At 36.7% G+C, this 18,677-nt stretch overlaps 1 protein-coding gene across 1 annotated transcript in view; it reads right to left on the minus strand.

The window, feature by feature from the left end:
* Window positions 1–12,568: 12,568 nt before the first annotated feature.
* LOC137388766 (kinesin heavy chain-like) overlaps window positions 12,569–18,677 on the minus strand; it is a 31,838-nt gene continuing 25,729 nt past the window's right edge. The window contains exons 21-23 of the mRNA XM_068075215.1: window positions 17,682–17,761; window positions 17,462–17,561; window positions 12,569–13,261 (exon numbers count right to left, since the gene is read on the minus strand). Coding sequence (XP_067931316.1) covers window positions 13,258–13,261; window positions 17,462–17,561; window positions 17,682–17,761 — 184 coding nt within the window. The 3' untranslated portion in view covers window positions 12,569–13,257. The remainder of the gene's footprint in view (window positions 13,262–17,461; window positions 17,562–17,681; window positions 17,762–18,677) is intronic.

The raw sequence follows: 18,677 nt of genomic DNA on the forward strand, positions 1-18,677 counted from the left end.
TCTATTTGATCAATTTTGGGGTAATTAATTAAAAACTGTACAAATGCTTAAAAGTGGAAAATTGATTGTGCTCACTCTCACACAGAGAAGACAACGTAATAAAAATACAGCTCTACATTTGTAACTGAAATGCAAATATAATTAACAAAATGTATTAGATAATAAAATGCCAAACAAAAACCAATTGTGTTAGCTTGCAAAATTTCTAACAAAAACCGAATATATTAAATAATAAAATTTTTCAACATAGCCATGCAATGTAGGAGAGTGTAATGTACGAGTGAGAGCAAAGTTCGAATCAAGGTATTTAAACACGGGAACTCTCTTTATGATGTCACTGAGTTTACTTGCACTTTCATGTGTAAGTAAGTGTTTAGACGGCACAAAAAATGCAATAACTAAATGAGAATAAAATATGTTTTATTTAACTAAACACTAAAGGTAGAGTGTTTTCACTTTCATGGCTGTAAGCATACAAAGACAAAAATTAAAAATAGTGATTGCTTGTTTTTTTCAGATTACTTGTAATAAAAACAGACAACTTAAACTTTGATTAAACAAATTTTTCGCAAAAAAAACAATAAAGTCTCTTTACAATGTTTTTGTGTTGAAGTAGAAAAAAGACAAAAAAAATGGTAAATCACACAAGTGCATGTGGTTCTCCTTTTCTATGTTGTGTATTTTGTTAAATCATAACAAGAAGTTGATACTCTATTAACAAAATTACAGAAAGTCTTCTGGTCCACAACCTACTCTATTGACTCAGAACCAACAACTAGCCTCCATTGGGTAAAACTAGTTTCCTCTGTCTAAAGGCAAAGTATTATTTCTCACCTGTTTAGATGTTTCATTTGACTTTTAGGTAATAATTTAATAGCTGAAACTAACACTCTAAGATGCAACAATCGAAAGACTTGAGAACTTGACAACACGATGCAACGCCTGGATACTTTCAATACTGTTGCTTGAATGTACATGGTCTCTTTGGATGTTCATTATAAATATGTCAATAAGCGACAGTTCCCCAAAGAGGGTCTTCAAAAAATTTCTTCATGTGACTACATCACCTTTAAATTAATCAAATTAGCAAGAATCCTATTAAAACAGTATTATTCATTCAGCTCAGACTCAATGTAAATCACAAACAAACATTAATCGTGAGGAGCTCCAATATTAATGTTAGGTTGTTATATATGTCGACCTCCAGACACTAGTCATTTGTTCAAAATACTTCTTGCGTTTAAGAATATGTTTACACTGAGTAATTGAATAAAATATCTGTAAAAAAAATTAGAAAATTTTTAGAATTTAAAAAACTTTAAAAATTCAAAATGGTCATGTACTAGCTTGAACTAGCTTAATAGAAGACAGTAAAAATCAAAGTGATAATGTTAGTAGTTAGTAGCGAGTTTTTACATAGTTTTGCCTGATCAGAGTTACTGATCATGTCCAGATTACTTCAAAATGGGATGTTCTCCGTTACATCACCTATGACTTTCATCAGACCTCAACCGGGTGAGTGCATTGAGTGCCGAGCATTCTGAACTCCCAAAAACAGTTTTATCCACTTTATGAAAAGTGAAAACCCAAAGAGAAGAACTAGTATTCAAGCGTTTGAGCTTACAGTGTTGAATAGCACGAGAAACAATGTAAATATAATACTTCAAATAGTAAGCATTTCGATCTGCTCACTTTGTGTCAAAAAACAAGGTGTTGCTGAAAGGTGAGCTCTGCAAAATAAACTCAGATAAATGGAAAAAATAGAAGCGAAAGCATAGAGGGGAGCTTTATAGATAGTTTTTAAAAAGGTAATCTGGGAGTATATATAATGATTGCTGAAGCCTGAGAAGTCTCCAGAGTGTATTATCATATGTCTCTCTACAGAAAACTGACCTATCATTACACAGTAAACATTATACTCAAGATGTGCATGAATAATATTATTACAGATTTCCAAATAATTTTGTTGAGGTTTACAAAATTGTTTACCAGACTTGAAAGCATTTTGATACAAAAAACCATAGGTGATGTCTTGGCACTCCTTGCTATCAACAATGTTGCTATTTTATCTTGCTACAAGAAAGATTTAACCACAAAATGATGACTAAACCCTAGACTATGGAAGGGGATGACAGTAATTGAGAATAAAAAAGTGCCGGCATTTCACTTTTATTATGGAATGCCACTACTTACATACCTTAGCATAGTTCTTCTACACACAGACATACATTTACAGTCTGAGTATAATAAGAAATTCTGAATAGCAGACCAGTTTTTGATCAACAAAAATGAAAAAATACAAAATGTAAACGGCTTTAGTGTTACAGGGTTCTTTAATGTTGCCACTCAATGCATCCTTTATACAGTGTCAAAAGATGCTCATTTACAGGTAGATGCTTCACAAGCTGGTTTGGAAGCTGTGTTGCTTTAGAAGGCACATACCATTGCTTATGCTTCGATAACTTTTTTCCCACTGCAACTAACTATTCTCAGATAGACAAGGACCCGTTGGCCATTGTCTTTGGATGCGACAGATTTCTCAGCTTTACCTATAGACGTTCCATTCATGTCTGATCACAAACCACTTGTGTCTATCACAAGCAAGCCTTAACGCAAAGCATCACCCAGACTTCAAAAGATTCTAATAGATTCTGATTCTAAGACTGCAAAAATAAGATATAGCCCAGGTTCAGTACATCCCTGGCAAACTACTATACTTGGCTGATACTCTGTTTGTCTGTGTCACTGACAAAGAGTCCACAGAACAGAAAGATATGGATGGTAAAATTGTAAGGGTACATACTGTAGCCTACAGATGGCTGATGAACTAGCAGATGAGCTAAGGAGATCTTACTTTGATGACATAGTAATAAAACAGCTGCATGATGTCATTTATCATGGCTGGAACTGGATGTGTAAAGCTCAAGTGCCACAAACCTTGCAACCATACTGGTCTGTAAAGGATGAGCTACATGAAAACAATAATTTTATGTATCTGGGTGAAAGGCTAGTGATACCTTTCGCGGCAAGAGAAAAGATTCTCTATATGATTCATGCTGGGCATCCAGGCATACAGAAATGCCGAGATCGTGCAGCCAGATCAGTATTCTGGCCTGGAATAAATCATGATATATCTTTGAAAGTGGGTTTATGTGCAGAATATGCTGTCTTTAGTAATCAACAACAAAAGGAGACCCTAGGGACTCACCGTGTGCCTAAGCTACCATGAACATTTTAGCCATAGATATACTGGAATTCAGGAGAAACAACCATCTTGTTGTTGTCGACTGTCTCTCACACTCTTTACAACTTCGAATGTTCAAAGGAAAGTCAGTCACAGATGTTATTATGGCACTGAAATCAGTCTTTGCTGTTCACGGAGTGCCAATATCTATAATGGCTGACAACATGCTTTCTTACGGTTATCAGATGAAGCAGTTCGCCAAATAATGGTCATTTAATGTTCATACTTCAAACCTAAATTATCCACAGTCAAATAGTATGGCTGAGAGTTGCATTCAGACAATAAAGTTGTTTTTTAAGAAGCGTAAACACTCCAGTGAAGAGTTCTATCATTCCTTACTAGCATAGAGGGAAATTCCCATTACTGGAACCATTTACTCACCAGCTGAAATGCTATTCAACAGATCTATCAGAGGTGGTCTGTCAGTCGCAGGAGACAACCTCAGACCAACCTTTTTGCATGCCCCAGATCAACTAAAACAGAATAAACGACTGCAGAAAAAAGCAGTATGATAAAACTGTTTGAGACCTACCAAGTCTTCCTATTAACTCAGATATCTTCGTGAGGGCTGGACAGCAAGGACAATGGGTCCCAGGAAAAGCGGTGGAAAAACTCACCGAATCCCACACTTTTATCTTGTGAATACCGGTACCGATGTAGTTAAGAGAAACAGAGTACATCTCAACCGTATTAAGACCAGCAGCACCATAAACGAGAATGCCAATACAGTGAATGGTCTCTTGAGTAATTGACCAACCAACACAACTCAAGCAGCCAGTGATCATATGAACAGAATCCCTTCATCATTGTCTGACCAAATACTAAGAAAGCCTAGTAGTTTACAAGATTTACCAAAGTACCAGCTCAAACACCACCAGCCTTTGATCGAAGAGAACCTCGGTCTAACAGGAATGTTTTACCATTGCGTTACCGCAGTGGCTATGTGATCAACTAGATGTTGTTTATTACTCCCAACTTGTAAATACGTTCGACTGCAACTCTTCATTCCAAAAGAAAAGATCAAGACAAATCAATTAATCGCATTCGCTCCATAATGGGGCATTAGAGCGATATCGTTATTAAGTAACATGAGTAGATTACTCTTAGTTTGGGTTTTTTCCTTCTTTTTTTGTGATTTTTAAATTTTGTCGGTGCAATGTTGTTATTAAATTTGAGGGTATGGATTAGGTGGGGCAAGAACTTTCAATAAATATTGAAAGTTCTTGGTGGGGGTGCGTGGAAAAAAAATGTTACGGGTCCGCAAAAAAAACGAGTGTTTTTAACATTGGTGTTAATTGCACCTTTAGTGCTTTTGCAGTGTGCATTGTGTAAGTGGGTATTTGAGAAAAAAAGGGTTTGGATGTTCTATTTTTTTGTTTCAGTTGTGACACGGCGCCTTTGGTGTTCGTAATCACATTCTATATGCTTACAAGTTATTACGATATAATTACTCATGAAGCTACTCATACTACTAAACTGATAGAGAAAAGCTCAACAATATCATTGATAGATTCTATTTTAACAACGACTAACTATTAAGGTGAGCCATTACTTTGAAAACAACAATATCTAAACGTATGCTTATTAAATGTAAATAAATTAATAAGCAAATGGGCAGTCATCTGCAGTGGCGGTAGACAGAAGTCATAAAGCTTTGCATCAATCGGCACAATGACATTGTTATATTTAAAAAATTTTACGTAAACAATCCTTTGACATAGTCCAAAATGTTAAAGTATTTATATTAACAAGGTATTCTAGTAACACAAATCCTGTAAGTGTTATATATCCTATACAGATTTTGTGTGACCTTACTGTTAGTAATACTCTAGATTGAAATATTTTAAACTTTTGAGAGCTCATTTTGTGGGCCGCGTATTCGTTTGCAGTTATTAGCTTTAATCCAACGAGCCTAGTTATAGTACTTCTGTCTTTCAAATAAACGTTTCGTCTCAGTATTACAGTACACGTAGTTCAAAGGACTATCCTCGTAGTAAACCTAAAATTCGCAAACGCTATTCTAGCGAGCAAACTATAAAATGAGTGATGGTCCCGCAAGAGGCCTTGGGAGAGCAACTCCTTGAGCATTCATTTACAAAGGGCTGATGAAAAGACGAGGCCACCAAGCCGATACATGTATATACATACATCAATAATATACAGCCCCTGGGGGCTGTATATTGTTGCATACAGGTACTAAACTACTAGAGGAATGACAGGGTTGAACGGGTATTAAAAATCAGCTAATAAACAGTGGCAGGTAATGTAGTTGCTTGCCATTAAATTTTGCCATTAGCCTAGCACATTGCCAATGGCTAATTTGAGCAAGCTAGTATCCGTATTGCTAAACTTACTGCTGACAGCCATGAGAGCAAGCTTTAGTGATGTTGCGCCGTAACATAATGCAGAGTCGCTATGCTATTTAAACCTAGATAACCCCTCATATCGCCCAATGAATCCAACGAATCTTGTGTAGCTCAATCGGTTAGCTTATAGCCTGATGAAAGGGAGGCTCCGAAATCAAATCTTTTCGAGAATCATGTCGGTTAACGGACATGATTCTCACTGTCTACCACTGGCAAGGACGAATATGCATACTGTTTAAATAAAAGACCTCTGACCAAATGCCCAAGGAATTGAATGCATACTAAAGAAAGAATTGCTTGTTCGTGAGCAAAACTTACTCCTTTTTCCAATGTCTAGCCATAACCCGCGAGTTATTGTTCTATGGGTAATAAAAATGCATATTAGGCTCACACAACTTACTTTAACATAGCAGAGAGCATACAGCTTATTGCTTGCAAGAGAAGCTTTCTGATTTAGGATGCTCTCAGAATCCCTATGCATAGAAGTTATGCATGTGGGATACACAAAATATCAATTGCGGAGGAATACCAGCAACGTTTGCTATGATAAGGGTACACATTGATACTTAATAGCTAAGGCGACAAAGGCCTCATAGACAGTGGCTAACTGTATGCCTTTTGAAGCACTATTCAAAGTCTTGGCCTCCAAAATCTTTATAAACAGGTAATCTCCGTAGAACGGTGTAGCTGTGGTTCACAGGTTAGGGCTCTAGCTTATGATCAATAGGTCAGAGGTTTGGGTTACATAAGGAATATTGGCTTTTCCTATATAGGAAAAGCATCCAACCAGAACTGCTCCTGTGGTAAATCTTGTTGGAATGTTGTTGACTACAATAGCTTCTCCATCCGCACTCCGTGGGTAAGGAGGGTGGCTAGCAACCCTGTAGAACTTTGTTATGTTTCTGCACAGAAGCAATTAAATGGAGTATTAAATTAGAGGAATGGTTTATTGCACACTCCAGAGACAACTGATTTGATAACAGAAAACCCAAGTATTTATATGTTTGGTCATAGAAAAGCTTTGTAAAAAGCTACAAGCATTATTAATAGCTATAATGAGACAGTACTATATAATATTAGCTTGTATAAAGCTTTAGCTAAAAAGCATAATGTTTGTTGGCAAAGTACCAATAATACTTGGCACTTGCATGACACCTCCTCACTAAGCTAAAGGTTCTTTCTGGTTCTCTTAGACCTTCGGGGTTTGTCTCTGCTATACTCATCTCCATCAGGTAGACGAGGGTTGCGTGGTCTTCTTCTGTTGCCATATAGAAGACAACCTTCAGTGATAGAAAGTGAATCTGAGATCTTGTGGAAGAGTGACAGCTGAGTCTCCTTCATCTCTTTGTTACCAGGCCATCCTTCTGCTGTGTAGCGCATTACTGTGGCTAGTGTTGGGTCTTTCTTTGTCTCCTTTGCTAGAACATTGTAGTCTGTAGAGTTGAGCTGTTGTCCAATAGTGTGAATAGTGCATACTGTATCAACATCATCCTCATCTTCTCTTGCATCAAACTCTTTATCAGGTCCAACTGGCAGTCTTGAGAGGACATCTGCATTTTGATGATGCTGGGTAGATCTGTATTCTATGGTGTAGTCATACTGATTTAGTACCAGTGCCCATCTTGCTAGTCTGTTGGCTGCTAGAGCTGGAACTCCTTTGGTAGGTCCTAGAAGTGTGAGAAGAGGTCTGTGGTCAGTTACCAAGATAAACCGTCGACCATACAAGTACTGGTGATACTTCTTTAGAGCAAATATGATTGAGAGAGCTTCTTTTTGTATTTGTCCATATTTCCTCTGTGTGCTGGTCAGTGTTTTTGAAACATTGGCTATTGGTCTCTCACTTCCATCAGGATAACGATGAAATAGTACAGCTCCCAGTCCAGTTTCTGAAGCATCACATGAGATTCCAATGTCAAGATCTGGGTTGAAGTGTGCTAAGACACTATCAGTTGATAGCATATCTTTCAGTTTGTTGAAGCTCTTTTCTTGTTCAGTGCCCCACTTCCAGGTCTCTCCTTTGCGTGTCAGTTTGTGCAATGGTCCTGTGAGTTGTGACAGATTGGGTATGAACTTGCTGTAGAATTGTGTAGCTCCTAAGAAAGATCTTAGCTGAGTTAAGTCTGTTGGGACTGGCATCTGTTGTACTGCATCTGCCTTCTTTCCTTTAGTGATTCCCTTTGAAGTGAGTTTGTGTCCCAGATACTCTACTGTAGGTTGAGCAAAACAGCACTTGTCTTTTCTACATCTGAGCCCTTTTTCTTCTAATCTTTGAAGAGGTCGACGTAAGTTTTGTAGATGGCTCTCTGCATTGGCTCCACTCACTAGTATATCATCTAGGTATACTGCTACTCCTGGGAGGTCTTGTGTCAGTTGCTCCATGATTTCTTGAAAATACCCTGGTGCTGAGCTTATGCCAAAGGGCAACCTCTTCTGTAGTAGTACTCCTCGGTGTGTTGATAGTGCTAGTCGTCGTTGACTTTCTGGTGCCAACAATATTTGATTGTAGGCATCTGCTAAATCAATCTTTGTGTAGCAATAGCCTCCACCTAGTTTTCTGATTAGATCTTCTGGTAGTGGGATAGGTTTCCTATGTGTTTCTAGCTGATTATTGATAGTCTTGGAGTAGTCTCCACATACTCTGATCTTCCCTGCAGCTTGACCTGTTGTAGATTTGCGTACAGGTACAACTGGTGTTCCATACTGGTTGAATTGAGTTGGTTCCCATATGCCTTTAGCTACACCTGCTTCGTATGCTTGGTTGAGCTCTTCTGTCAAGGCAATAGGAACTGGTCTGGGTCGGCAGAAAACTGGCTTTGTTGAAGGTTTGAAGTTTATCTCTAGTTCAAAGTTCTTGAGACATCCTAGCTCGTCTTTGAATATTTCTGGAAATTCTTTGCACATCTCCTTACACTTGATTTGTAACCTCCCATCTGGCTGGTTCTCTGTGATTGTTGATACAAGGTTCTGTTGTAGCTTGTCATCAATAGAGATGCCTAGTTGCTGTATAGCAGTTCTTCCTAGTAGGTTGAGATCTTGTACAGCACTAATCACAAATGGTAGTCTTGACTTCTTTCTGTGCATCCAATTGGGCAGTTAGCTCACATCTGCCAAGCGTCTCTATGAGATGTCCTGAGGCTGATTTGTAGTTAACTGTAGTAGGTTTTAGGTTTGGCTTTCCTAGCTTCTCCCATATTGATTTACAGATGAAGTTGTCACATGCTCCAGTGTCCAGTTCAAGTGTGAAGTTGTCTCCCTCCAGTTTGATGTTTTCAGCAAGTTTCACCATCTTGGTTGATGTGCATTCTATCATCTTTACTGGTTTTTCTGCTGCAGATGATTTCTTTTTCTTGCATGCTCTTTCTATGTGACCTTGTTTAGAACAAAAGTTGCAGGTGGCTGCTTTGAATCTGCAGTCATCCGCTGTATGGTTAGTTCGGTCACATCTGTAGCATAGCTTTCCTTCCTTCTGCTTGTCAGGTGTAGAGTTGTTTTTCTGGATTGGCTTGTATCTTGATTTCTGTTGAGCAACCTTGTTGACTTTAGACGAGTTTCCATAAACTGTCTCTTTGGCAACTTTAGCTGCTTCTTCTGTTTCCTGTGCTACCTGTATAGCTTTGTTGAAGTTGAGTTCATTGTCCTTGACCTTGAAGAGAGATTTGAGAACTGCTTCATTGTTTACAGAGCAGATAAATCTTGTTCTGAGAGCCTCATCTAATGGATCTGTAATGTCTATGAAGGCACATGTAGTTGCATCTTGACGAATTCTGGCAGCTAACTCTTGAATAGTTTCTCCAGGTTTCCTCTGCATGTCACTCCAATACTTGTAACGCTCTCTAACAATGAAGCGCTTAGGGTCATACTGGTCTTTGAGAAATTCCAGTATTTCATCCATGTTGAGGTCGTTGATCTGCTTGGGTGTTGAAAGCTGAGCTGCCATATTACTAAGCTGCTTGTAGAGTGTAGGTTGTTGGTTGGTGAGAAAAGTGCCAGCAATCTTGTCTTGATGAATAGAATTTGCTGCAATGAATGTGTTGAATCTGTCTATGTAATCTGTTAGTAGCTCTGCTGTTGGGTCAAAACCTGGGAAGGCTGGAACAGCGGTTGCAGCTGTTTCTTGTTTCCGTTGTAGGTTTTGTAGTAGTAGCTCCATCAGTTTCTTATTCTCCTCCATTCTTTCATCTTGCTGACGTCTGTATTCCTCTTGTTGCTGCTTGAACTCCTCATGCTGCTGTTGTCTATGCTCTTCTTGCTGCTTTCTCTGCTCCTCTTGCTGCTGTCTCTGGTCCTCCTGCTGCTTCTGCATTAGCTTGATCAGGTCTGCTACTTCTGCCATTGTAGTGGTGCAATTTTGAACAGTTACTCTTGTAATAAACTAGAACTCTTTGTATCGATTTTATCAATGATAAAATCTGAACAACACTCTTTGTAACTGTTCAAAAGAGAAATCCTTGTCGCCAATTAGCTTCTGTTATGTTTCTGCACAGAATCAATTAAATGGAGTATTAAATTAGAGGAATGGTTTATTGCACACTCCAGAGACAACTGATTTGATAACAGAAAACCCAAGTATTTATATGTTTGGTCATAGAAAAGCTTTGTAAAAAGCTACAAGCATTATTAATAGCTATAATGAGACAGTACTATATAATATTAGCTTGTATAAAGCTTTAGCTAAAAAGCATAATGTTTGTTGGCAAAGTACCAATAATACTTGGCACTTGCATGACAGACTTAAAATAAAACCTGAAAAAGGCGGAGCTCTTCTGTGAATCAATGGCTAGCCAGCTAGAGATGTTTTGATAAACACATCAGCAGAAGGCTATGGCAAACCATTGTTGAAACCTTCCATAAATATTCATGGTTATAAGAAGTGGAAGAGAACCATGATTGCCAACGTTCTCACAGGACATGGTACTTGGAGCAAATATATGTAGACACCCATAATCAATTACTTGTCATGTGACAAAGACACAAAAGTGTCTGTTCAGATATGTTGGTGAGTCATCCCCAATTGGTAGAGTACTTATTGTGTCAATAGCATAATGCTGAAATCAGCATAAAGAGCATAACTCCTTATGTTAGAATACGCATAGACCTCAATGAATACTCATTCCATGTCCTTCATTCAGCCATGAAGCGGTGTAACAAATCCAAAAGCAACCAAACTTCAGCAGTTTATCCATGATCCATTGCGCACAAGACTGAACCGCTAGGTAACAATTACATGTACCTCTCATCATATGATCTGATGGGACTGTTTAAGAATTGCACATTTGTTAACACTTTATAGCCTGAGCTCAAGATAATTCAGGGAGTTGTCTTCCCATCTGATCCTACAACCAAGTAGGCTAAACTTCGTAGTTTCACTTTGTTTTTCTGTACTTCCAGTTTACGTGGGATTATGAAACTTTGGTCTCTTTGTGCGATTTTAGTGTGATATAGGTTTTAGTGTGATATAGGTTATAGTGTGATATAGGTTTTAGTGTGATATAGGCTTTAGTGTAATATAGGTTTTAGTGTGATATAAGTTTTAGTGTGATATAGGTTTTAGTGTGCCATAGGTTTTAGTGTGATATAGGTTTTAGTATGATATAGGTTTTAGTATAGTTCTGAAGTGTCAAGTTGATTGGACTATCAGTTTTTGAAAAATGACTTGAAAGCACTTCTAACCGACTGAGAAATTGGTTGCCGACAGATCATTCGTTTTTAATGTCATACTGACTGAAAATCTTAGCAATAAGGGTGAAAAATAGACAAAACTAAAAAGCTCCTCCTCAGCAACAAGAGCTCTACACTAAAACTGTTTGTTTTTCTACTCAATAAAAATATACTCTATCAGGCTTAAAATACATCAACCATTGTTTCTTAAGTTACCTTTATAATATCATGCTTTTAAATAAGTGTGAAAAAAACAATTTCCTATTTCGATTTCTGTTTTTTTTTCATTGTTGAGTTCTAAAAGCTTGGAGCTCCAAAATGCTATTCTGTTCAAAAGGAATTTGCCTATTCTATGTGCTTACATAGGCGATGGAAAGTTTTTAATACTGTCTAGGATCAGAGACCTGCTTGGATAGACAAGATTAGGCTTCTATGCATTAATTTGAGGCGAGTCACCAGTATAAATTGCTCAATATATGTACATTTATGCAGGCTTTTCAAAGTCAATATTTATCACCCAACGCCTTCGATATTTAAACAAATTGAAAACCCAGTAACATTAAGCTCTAGTGGATGCTTCTAACATTAATTTGCCATGTGAACTAGCGCAAAAATATTGCATTCCTTGGCAACCAAAAGAAGTTTACGTAAATCGTAACCAATGTAGACTTCTGATCCTCATCAGCATTGACATGAAAAGTCTCAAGGAAATAAATAAGGAAAGGCAGGAATGTTTGTTCTATCCAATATTGCCACGAGCTAGAGCGTGTTCAGTATGCTTTGGTAATACAACCCACATTAATATGATTTGGCATTGCTTCAAAGCCTTGCCTGTCATATAAAAATTCATAACATTGAAGCAAATCAGTGATGTGTAAGGCTGTTTTTTTATTTATCTGAAGCACTGCTGGTCAAAATCTGTCAACACTTTTTTGTCGCAAATCCAGCACAGAAGCACGAAGAGAAATGTTCTTGTTCAACGGCACAGCTACAAGATCTGATTAACTTTTAATGGAACAAACTCTTTGAAGAAAATAATAACTAGTGACTTTTAAAAAACTTTTGGAAAATCTATGTCGCTAGAGAGCCTATTCAAATAACCAAATGTCAGCGAATGCTGAACATCGTAATACACAAAAGAAGAAAAACTTTCCTCTATGTCAAAAGCTCATAAACAAAACGAACGTTATTCGAATAGAACGCTTTCATCACAAGTATTCTTTATAAGATATGTATTTGAACAACAAATATAAAGTCAAAGTGTCAGATGTCAATTGATGAATGGGCAAGGTATCTAGTATTTGAGGTATATGAGAGAACTTTATTAACCATCACAACAGTAAAGCTGCTACATGGTAATAAAAATCCAGGTGAGTGGCATTATATTTGAACCCATTATACTGCAATAATATTAGCAAACAAAAACCAATAAAAATATATGAATTGAAAATACATTGATTTAAGCATAACAACGCTTGAAACAAAAAGCAAAACCAAAAACAAGCCACTTGAAAAATTTCCTATATTATTTATTATAAGCACAGGGTTACTGACACACATGTATCCTATTGAAAAGCAATTATATATTATGTCATAGGCGGCAACATGTGAATTTAGAATGGGAGACAAAGAAACAACACCTGGCTTGCGCGCGTAACCCGCACAAACGATTCACCAAACTATCTGCAATAACTGGCAGGAGCTGACAACTGCTAATCTAGCCTACAAACAGACAAGTAGCTAAATATATGGGTGAAGCTAGAAGTCATTGTATAGATTTGTAGAACCAAAGTGTCTATTGCACGAGCAGGTAACTCTATAAATATGTTGCTGAGCTGAGAATTGTCTTCTCTCCCTGTCTGTGACCCTCCTACACGACAGCAAAAGTAGCAGTGACGCTTGTGACTGGACGAAAGTGTTTGATAGACGACAGTAGGAGTGTTTGCAGAGAGCGGCTTACAGCCATTGATGTCTCCAGCTCAAGTTGGCTCATCTGCAAGTTTAATCATTGATTATAACCACCAAACAATTCTAGCGACCAGCATGCAACATATAAATCATCACCTCAACATAATTGTACATTAAGATAATACGATAGCAGCATCAGCAGCAGAGTCTCTAGCCTATGGCCCCAGTATTAGCTAGACTTATCAGTCATTGTCAGCTGTTATACGCAGACAAGCAGTGGACTGCCAGTGATCGAAGCTGATGAGTACTAAATAAGCTCTTATCACAGTTACACCTAAACATATAGCAGTATCTCAAAGTTCTAATGTGATGATTCATTTCTAAACTGAGCATTAACATAGCAAATAATAAAATAACTTATAATGGCTCAATCCCTTGTCAATACCAGATAAAGGTCCTATCTTAATAGTTATTAAAAATATGATCACGGATAATTTAATCATAAAATAAACATGAACAATTTATTATATTATTATAATATTATTTATAATTATTTTTTATGTTTAAGCCCGACACAAACATTCTTATCAACATGTATAGTAAAGACCTTTATAAAGCTGATATCAAGCTAAGTGACGCAAAATTTTACCATAACCAAGCGATATTGTATACAATTTTTACTCCACTCAACTGTTGGATGTCGCAGCAAATAATCCCATAAGAATGCAATATATTTAATTCATTTAATTTGTTCCACATTCTAAATACGTATTATGACTCTTTAATAAATACTTCAGGTAATTATGCATAGAATTAACGCAAATGTATTGCCTAGAACTATGTAAAAAATAACTGAATATACAAAATAATGTTACCAGTAAAAAACTGATCCAATACAGTAATAATCAATAAAAAGTGGCGTCTTTACCACTTCACTTTAGAAGCATGTGAAGGTAAGTGTATGCTCGATGAAATCCAAGTCGGAAGGTAAATTATATATTTTTTTCCGTATTTATATTTTTTCAAATTGTATTATTAATTTTTATAAGCCTCTTAACAATTAATCCTAAACCCTTAATGTCATGCATTTGAAATTACTCTGGGGTGGAGACTATCACGATTTGACACTAAAATGAAAAATTTGTATTCCGATGTGGTCATACATAGAGGTTTGACTAGATTTAGGTTCAGCTCAATTTTAACAACATTTTACATCTCTGAGCTTGGCATGAACAGAAGTGCAAAGTTGAGTGCGTGCAACAGCACAACGCAGTGTCTAAGCCTGTGGCGTGCCAGCTACCTATCCATGACAAACTGTTGCATAGTCTTTCGTTGCACTTTGACAAAAATAAACTAATGATATCATTACAAATGAGTTAATCAAAAGATATGGTGAGAAGTAGCGGTCAAGCCCTACAACAGACTACTGCAGTGGCAGACAGTTTATTTAGTTACCTGCGATTTGACTATAGATAACGGGCAATGCCCGATGAATTGCTGCATAAATAAGTTATTAATAAAAAATTGATGACACAGCCATTTAATCAGATTTGAGAGTTGTTTCCCCTTATCGTCTCTAGAGATAAATTGGTGGGTCCCAACAGCTGCAGTAGCTAGAGGCATCACAGCTCCTTAACAAACTTTCTAAATGGCTCATCTGCCAGCTAATCAAGTCATGTAAAAAAGTATGGCACCACCCAATAATTTTCGTAATTTTAAACACTTGAGCTATGGGACTCAATATAGGCAACTTAAAAAAAGTTTTTAATCATTTTAATCTTTAAAATTTACATTTTTTTGTAATGTTGTATAGTTTGAAATTAAAATTTATTTCTCCTAATTACGTAATACTCTATGAAATCTTCTCTGTATTAAACAAACATTAGCAAAAATTAATAGGTGGTTATTTTTTGCCTTTCATTGTCTTAAACTCTAAAGTTTCTTCAGATGTTTGACATTTCTACTTCCCTAACAGTATAAATTATATCAGTTTTGACAGCTTTCTCATTTATCAAAACAACATTTAGTAAAACAGAAATTCATATTTAATACTTCTTAACGACATAACATCCAATGTACTGTTTATAGAGAACAGTAGATAAGGAAAACAGATGGAAGGGATTCTGAGCATTAAAATGATACCAAGTTCCTGTATTCTTGGTCATTTTCAACTCCTTAAAGTAGGAATTCATTTTTGAAAAAACTTCAAAAGTCGACATGGCCATATATAATCTTTTATACTTGGGAGGTAACTGGTATTTCTTCAAATTTCCTTTCTAATGATATAAAAGTAGCTAGCTTCACTAAATTCTTCCATTCCATAAAAATTAGAAAAAATGGTTTGAAGAAATAATTTCTAAAATGCTCCTAAAATGCAGGAGATTGTTGGCTATAAGAACAAACAAAGAATGTTAATACATTTTGTGTCCTGTCATGTTAGCCATGTCCATCATAATGAGTACTGAAACCTTGTCATCATAGTAGCTTGATTACTTCGCACTACAGAGGACATGTTTCCATCTAGCACAGCATGAGTCATGGTGAATTATGATCCACGGAGTTATCCAGGACTCATAACTCATCATATGACTTATGAGTCCTGGATTTCGCCTGACTGTTTTATTTTATTTTTAATGTGTTTTTTTTTGTTTTCATGTGATTTTTCTTTTTACTTGGAATCAGTGGTGGAATCATTGACCTCAAACCACTTGTCTACAGGTGGTGTGTTCTTTCTTACTTTTCTGTAGTTTTTTTAGGTGAATTAGTTTTTTAAATGGTGATTTAGTTTTTTGAGGTTGTGTAAACCTGTTTTAGGTAGTATTGTTTGGCCCTTGTTTACACAGTAGCAGCAGCAGCAGGTATTTTGCATTTACCTCCATCTTCACTACTGCTTCAGTACTGCTAGTTGCAGCAGAAGAGGTAAAAGAAGGTAGATGAGAAATATTCACAGAGCGCGTCGAAGGCCCATTAGAATCAAAAGTACTTGTAGAAGGCATGTTATTATCAAAAGCAACACTAGTACTAGCAGCGTTGTTGTTATGAGCGTTGGTACTACAAGCAGCTGCAACTACTAGTAGTAGTAACTGCTAGTAGTAGTAACTGCTAGTAGGAATAACTGCTAGTAGTAGTAACTGCTAGTAGTAGTAACTGCTAGTAGTAGTAACTGCCAGTAGGAGTAACTGCCAGTAGGAGTAACTGCTAGTAGTAGTAACTACTAGTAGTAGTAACTACTAGTATTAGTAACTGCTAGTAGTAGTAACTGCTAGTAATAGTAACTGCTAGTAGTACTAACTAATAGTAGGAGTAATGCTAATAAGGTGTATCGAAATTATACGAAGAATCACTTTTATTGCCACGCAAATCATCTAGACCTGCTAAAAAAATTAGGATCATCGAGCTCAGTCATTATCATCATTTGATTTACCGCTAATTTCAGTCTCTGACTCCCAAAGAGAAAGATTATTTTAAGCTTCTTCAACACTTTGAACATTTGCGAGCCTCCGAGTAGGCGCTTTGCCAAAAAGAAGGGTGATCTTACCTGAGTGGGAAGCAGGAACAAAAAAATGTAAACTGAGACGCAAAACTTGTTTTTGCAGTTGGAACCAAGTGTATGTTCTAGAACAATCTTTTCCATTTATGACCAAAAACAATTTGTTTCTAGACTAAATACTTAACGAGAAACTTAAGAAACCAAAAGCGCCTGTAAAAACCGGTAGTTGGGTAAGGGTAATTAGCCAGTCAGATCGGTTGATCAAAAACTTTGTTAAAATGCTTTTGATTGGAAGCAGAATCTAAAACTCTTGGAGATTTCACATAACTAAATTGGGGCTGATTGTGTTACCTGTTTCATAGCAATGAAGTATTAAACCGGATACTTGGCTTTGGCAATTTAGACTTCATTTTTTATTAACAATTTTGGAAAAATATAGAAACTCTCAATTTAGTGATATAGGATTTCAAGTAGGTTGTATCTTGTAGAGAATTTTGTTGAGAACACAGGTAAAAGATATTATTTAACTACTGTTAGTGGTTGCCATGCAACAAGCGAATGAACTGTGTGATGTCAGAGAAGCAGCTTTCTGACTTTAAAGAGTTAAGACAAATTACAACTGGTTATGTACACATGTAATTCAGAAATACCAGACTATTGTAGGGCCATACTTTTGCTCATGACTACATTCACAGCATCTCTTCAAACGTTAATTACAGCAGCTCATTGTCATTTGGCCATAAAAGTTGCATTCATTGTTTCCTAGAGAATTAGAATAGCCTTAAGGAAACTTACGCATCGACACCAGGTGGGCGCACATTAGCTCCGCCCCCTCTAATGCCTGTAGAGGTGCTCTGTTGTTGAACTGGACCATGTCCAGCACGAATAGGTTTAGCTACAACACAGAAAACATACAATCAAACTTCACTACTATGGCAGCCTTCTGAACGATGTATCGGATATATTGACCACAAAAAGATGTCTAAAAGATATGCAATACAATACACAAACTCACCGATGTTGGGAGCATGGCCTCTTCTCGCAGCATTACGCTGCCTAACAGCATCTTTGATTCTGTCTACTTCGTGTTGATACCTAAAATGATACAGGTGGCAATTGATGGGTAATATAGAAACTGTGTACAAAAAGAACAAGCCACATACGTACATCACACCAAAGGGTGATATACGAATTCATTACATACTTAAGCTATATTAACTCTTTTCACAGAATTTGTTGCTTATTTTGATGGAATTAATTCATGCCAAAAAATTTTGCTAACATACCCTCGGTACTTTTGCTGTAAATGTTAGAGTTTCTGTCATAGAGATTTAATCTAAAGTTTTTTGGAATCAACAGAAAATCCTACATAAGAATTAATGCATTTGAAAAACAAGAACAATGTTTAATACTTTTTTAATTTAGTGAAACCGGAAGCAAAAGGAAAACACTATCCTTTTCAAAGTTTGACCAAATTGCAGAGCACCATTCTCTAATATAAAAATGTGGTTGTCAGAAACATCCCTACTGAAGAGCCCTCCTGTTAAATAATTTTACAATCAGAATTACGTTTAAGGTGCTGTTTACCATAGTTCTTTTAATCCATCCTAAACAAAAAATTTAAAAAAATTGGAAATTGATATTATGCTGTGAATCTCCAGGGAAAAGAAACTTAGCTAACTCATCTTTTCGCCAAAATGATAACCCGATGTCCTGAATTTACTGTGGCAAACTTTGGGTAGATCTGTTAACTCTGTGATTCGTGTTAATCCGTGATGAATGTTTTTATATCGGTACTAAGATGAGCCGTAATAAAAGCTTCTCGTAGCAAAAGAGTCAATCAGGAGCATGAAATGAGCAACCTATGCAATGTCTAGTCTCCAACACATGGAAAATGTGGCAAAGACACTATTTTAGGGTACACAAACCGCAGCGGACCGCAGAGTAATATGAAAGGTTTACTCAGATCATATGTAATCAAGTACACTGCTATAAATATGTAGAGCGTGCA

Source organism: Watersipora subatra, chromosome 2 (genome assembly GCF_963576615.1).
Source record: "Watersipora subatra chromosome 2, tzWatSuba1.1, whole genome shotgun sequence".
Taxonomy (NCBI): domain Eukaryota; kingdom Metazoa; phylum Bryozoa; class Gymnolaemata; order Cheilostomatida; family Watersiporidae; genus Watersipora; species Watersipora subatra.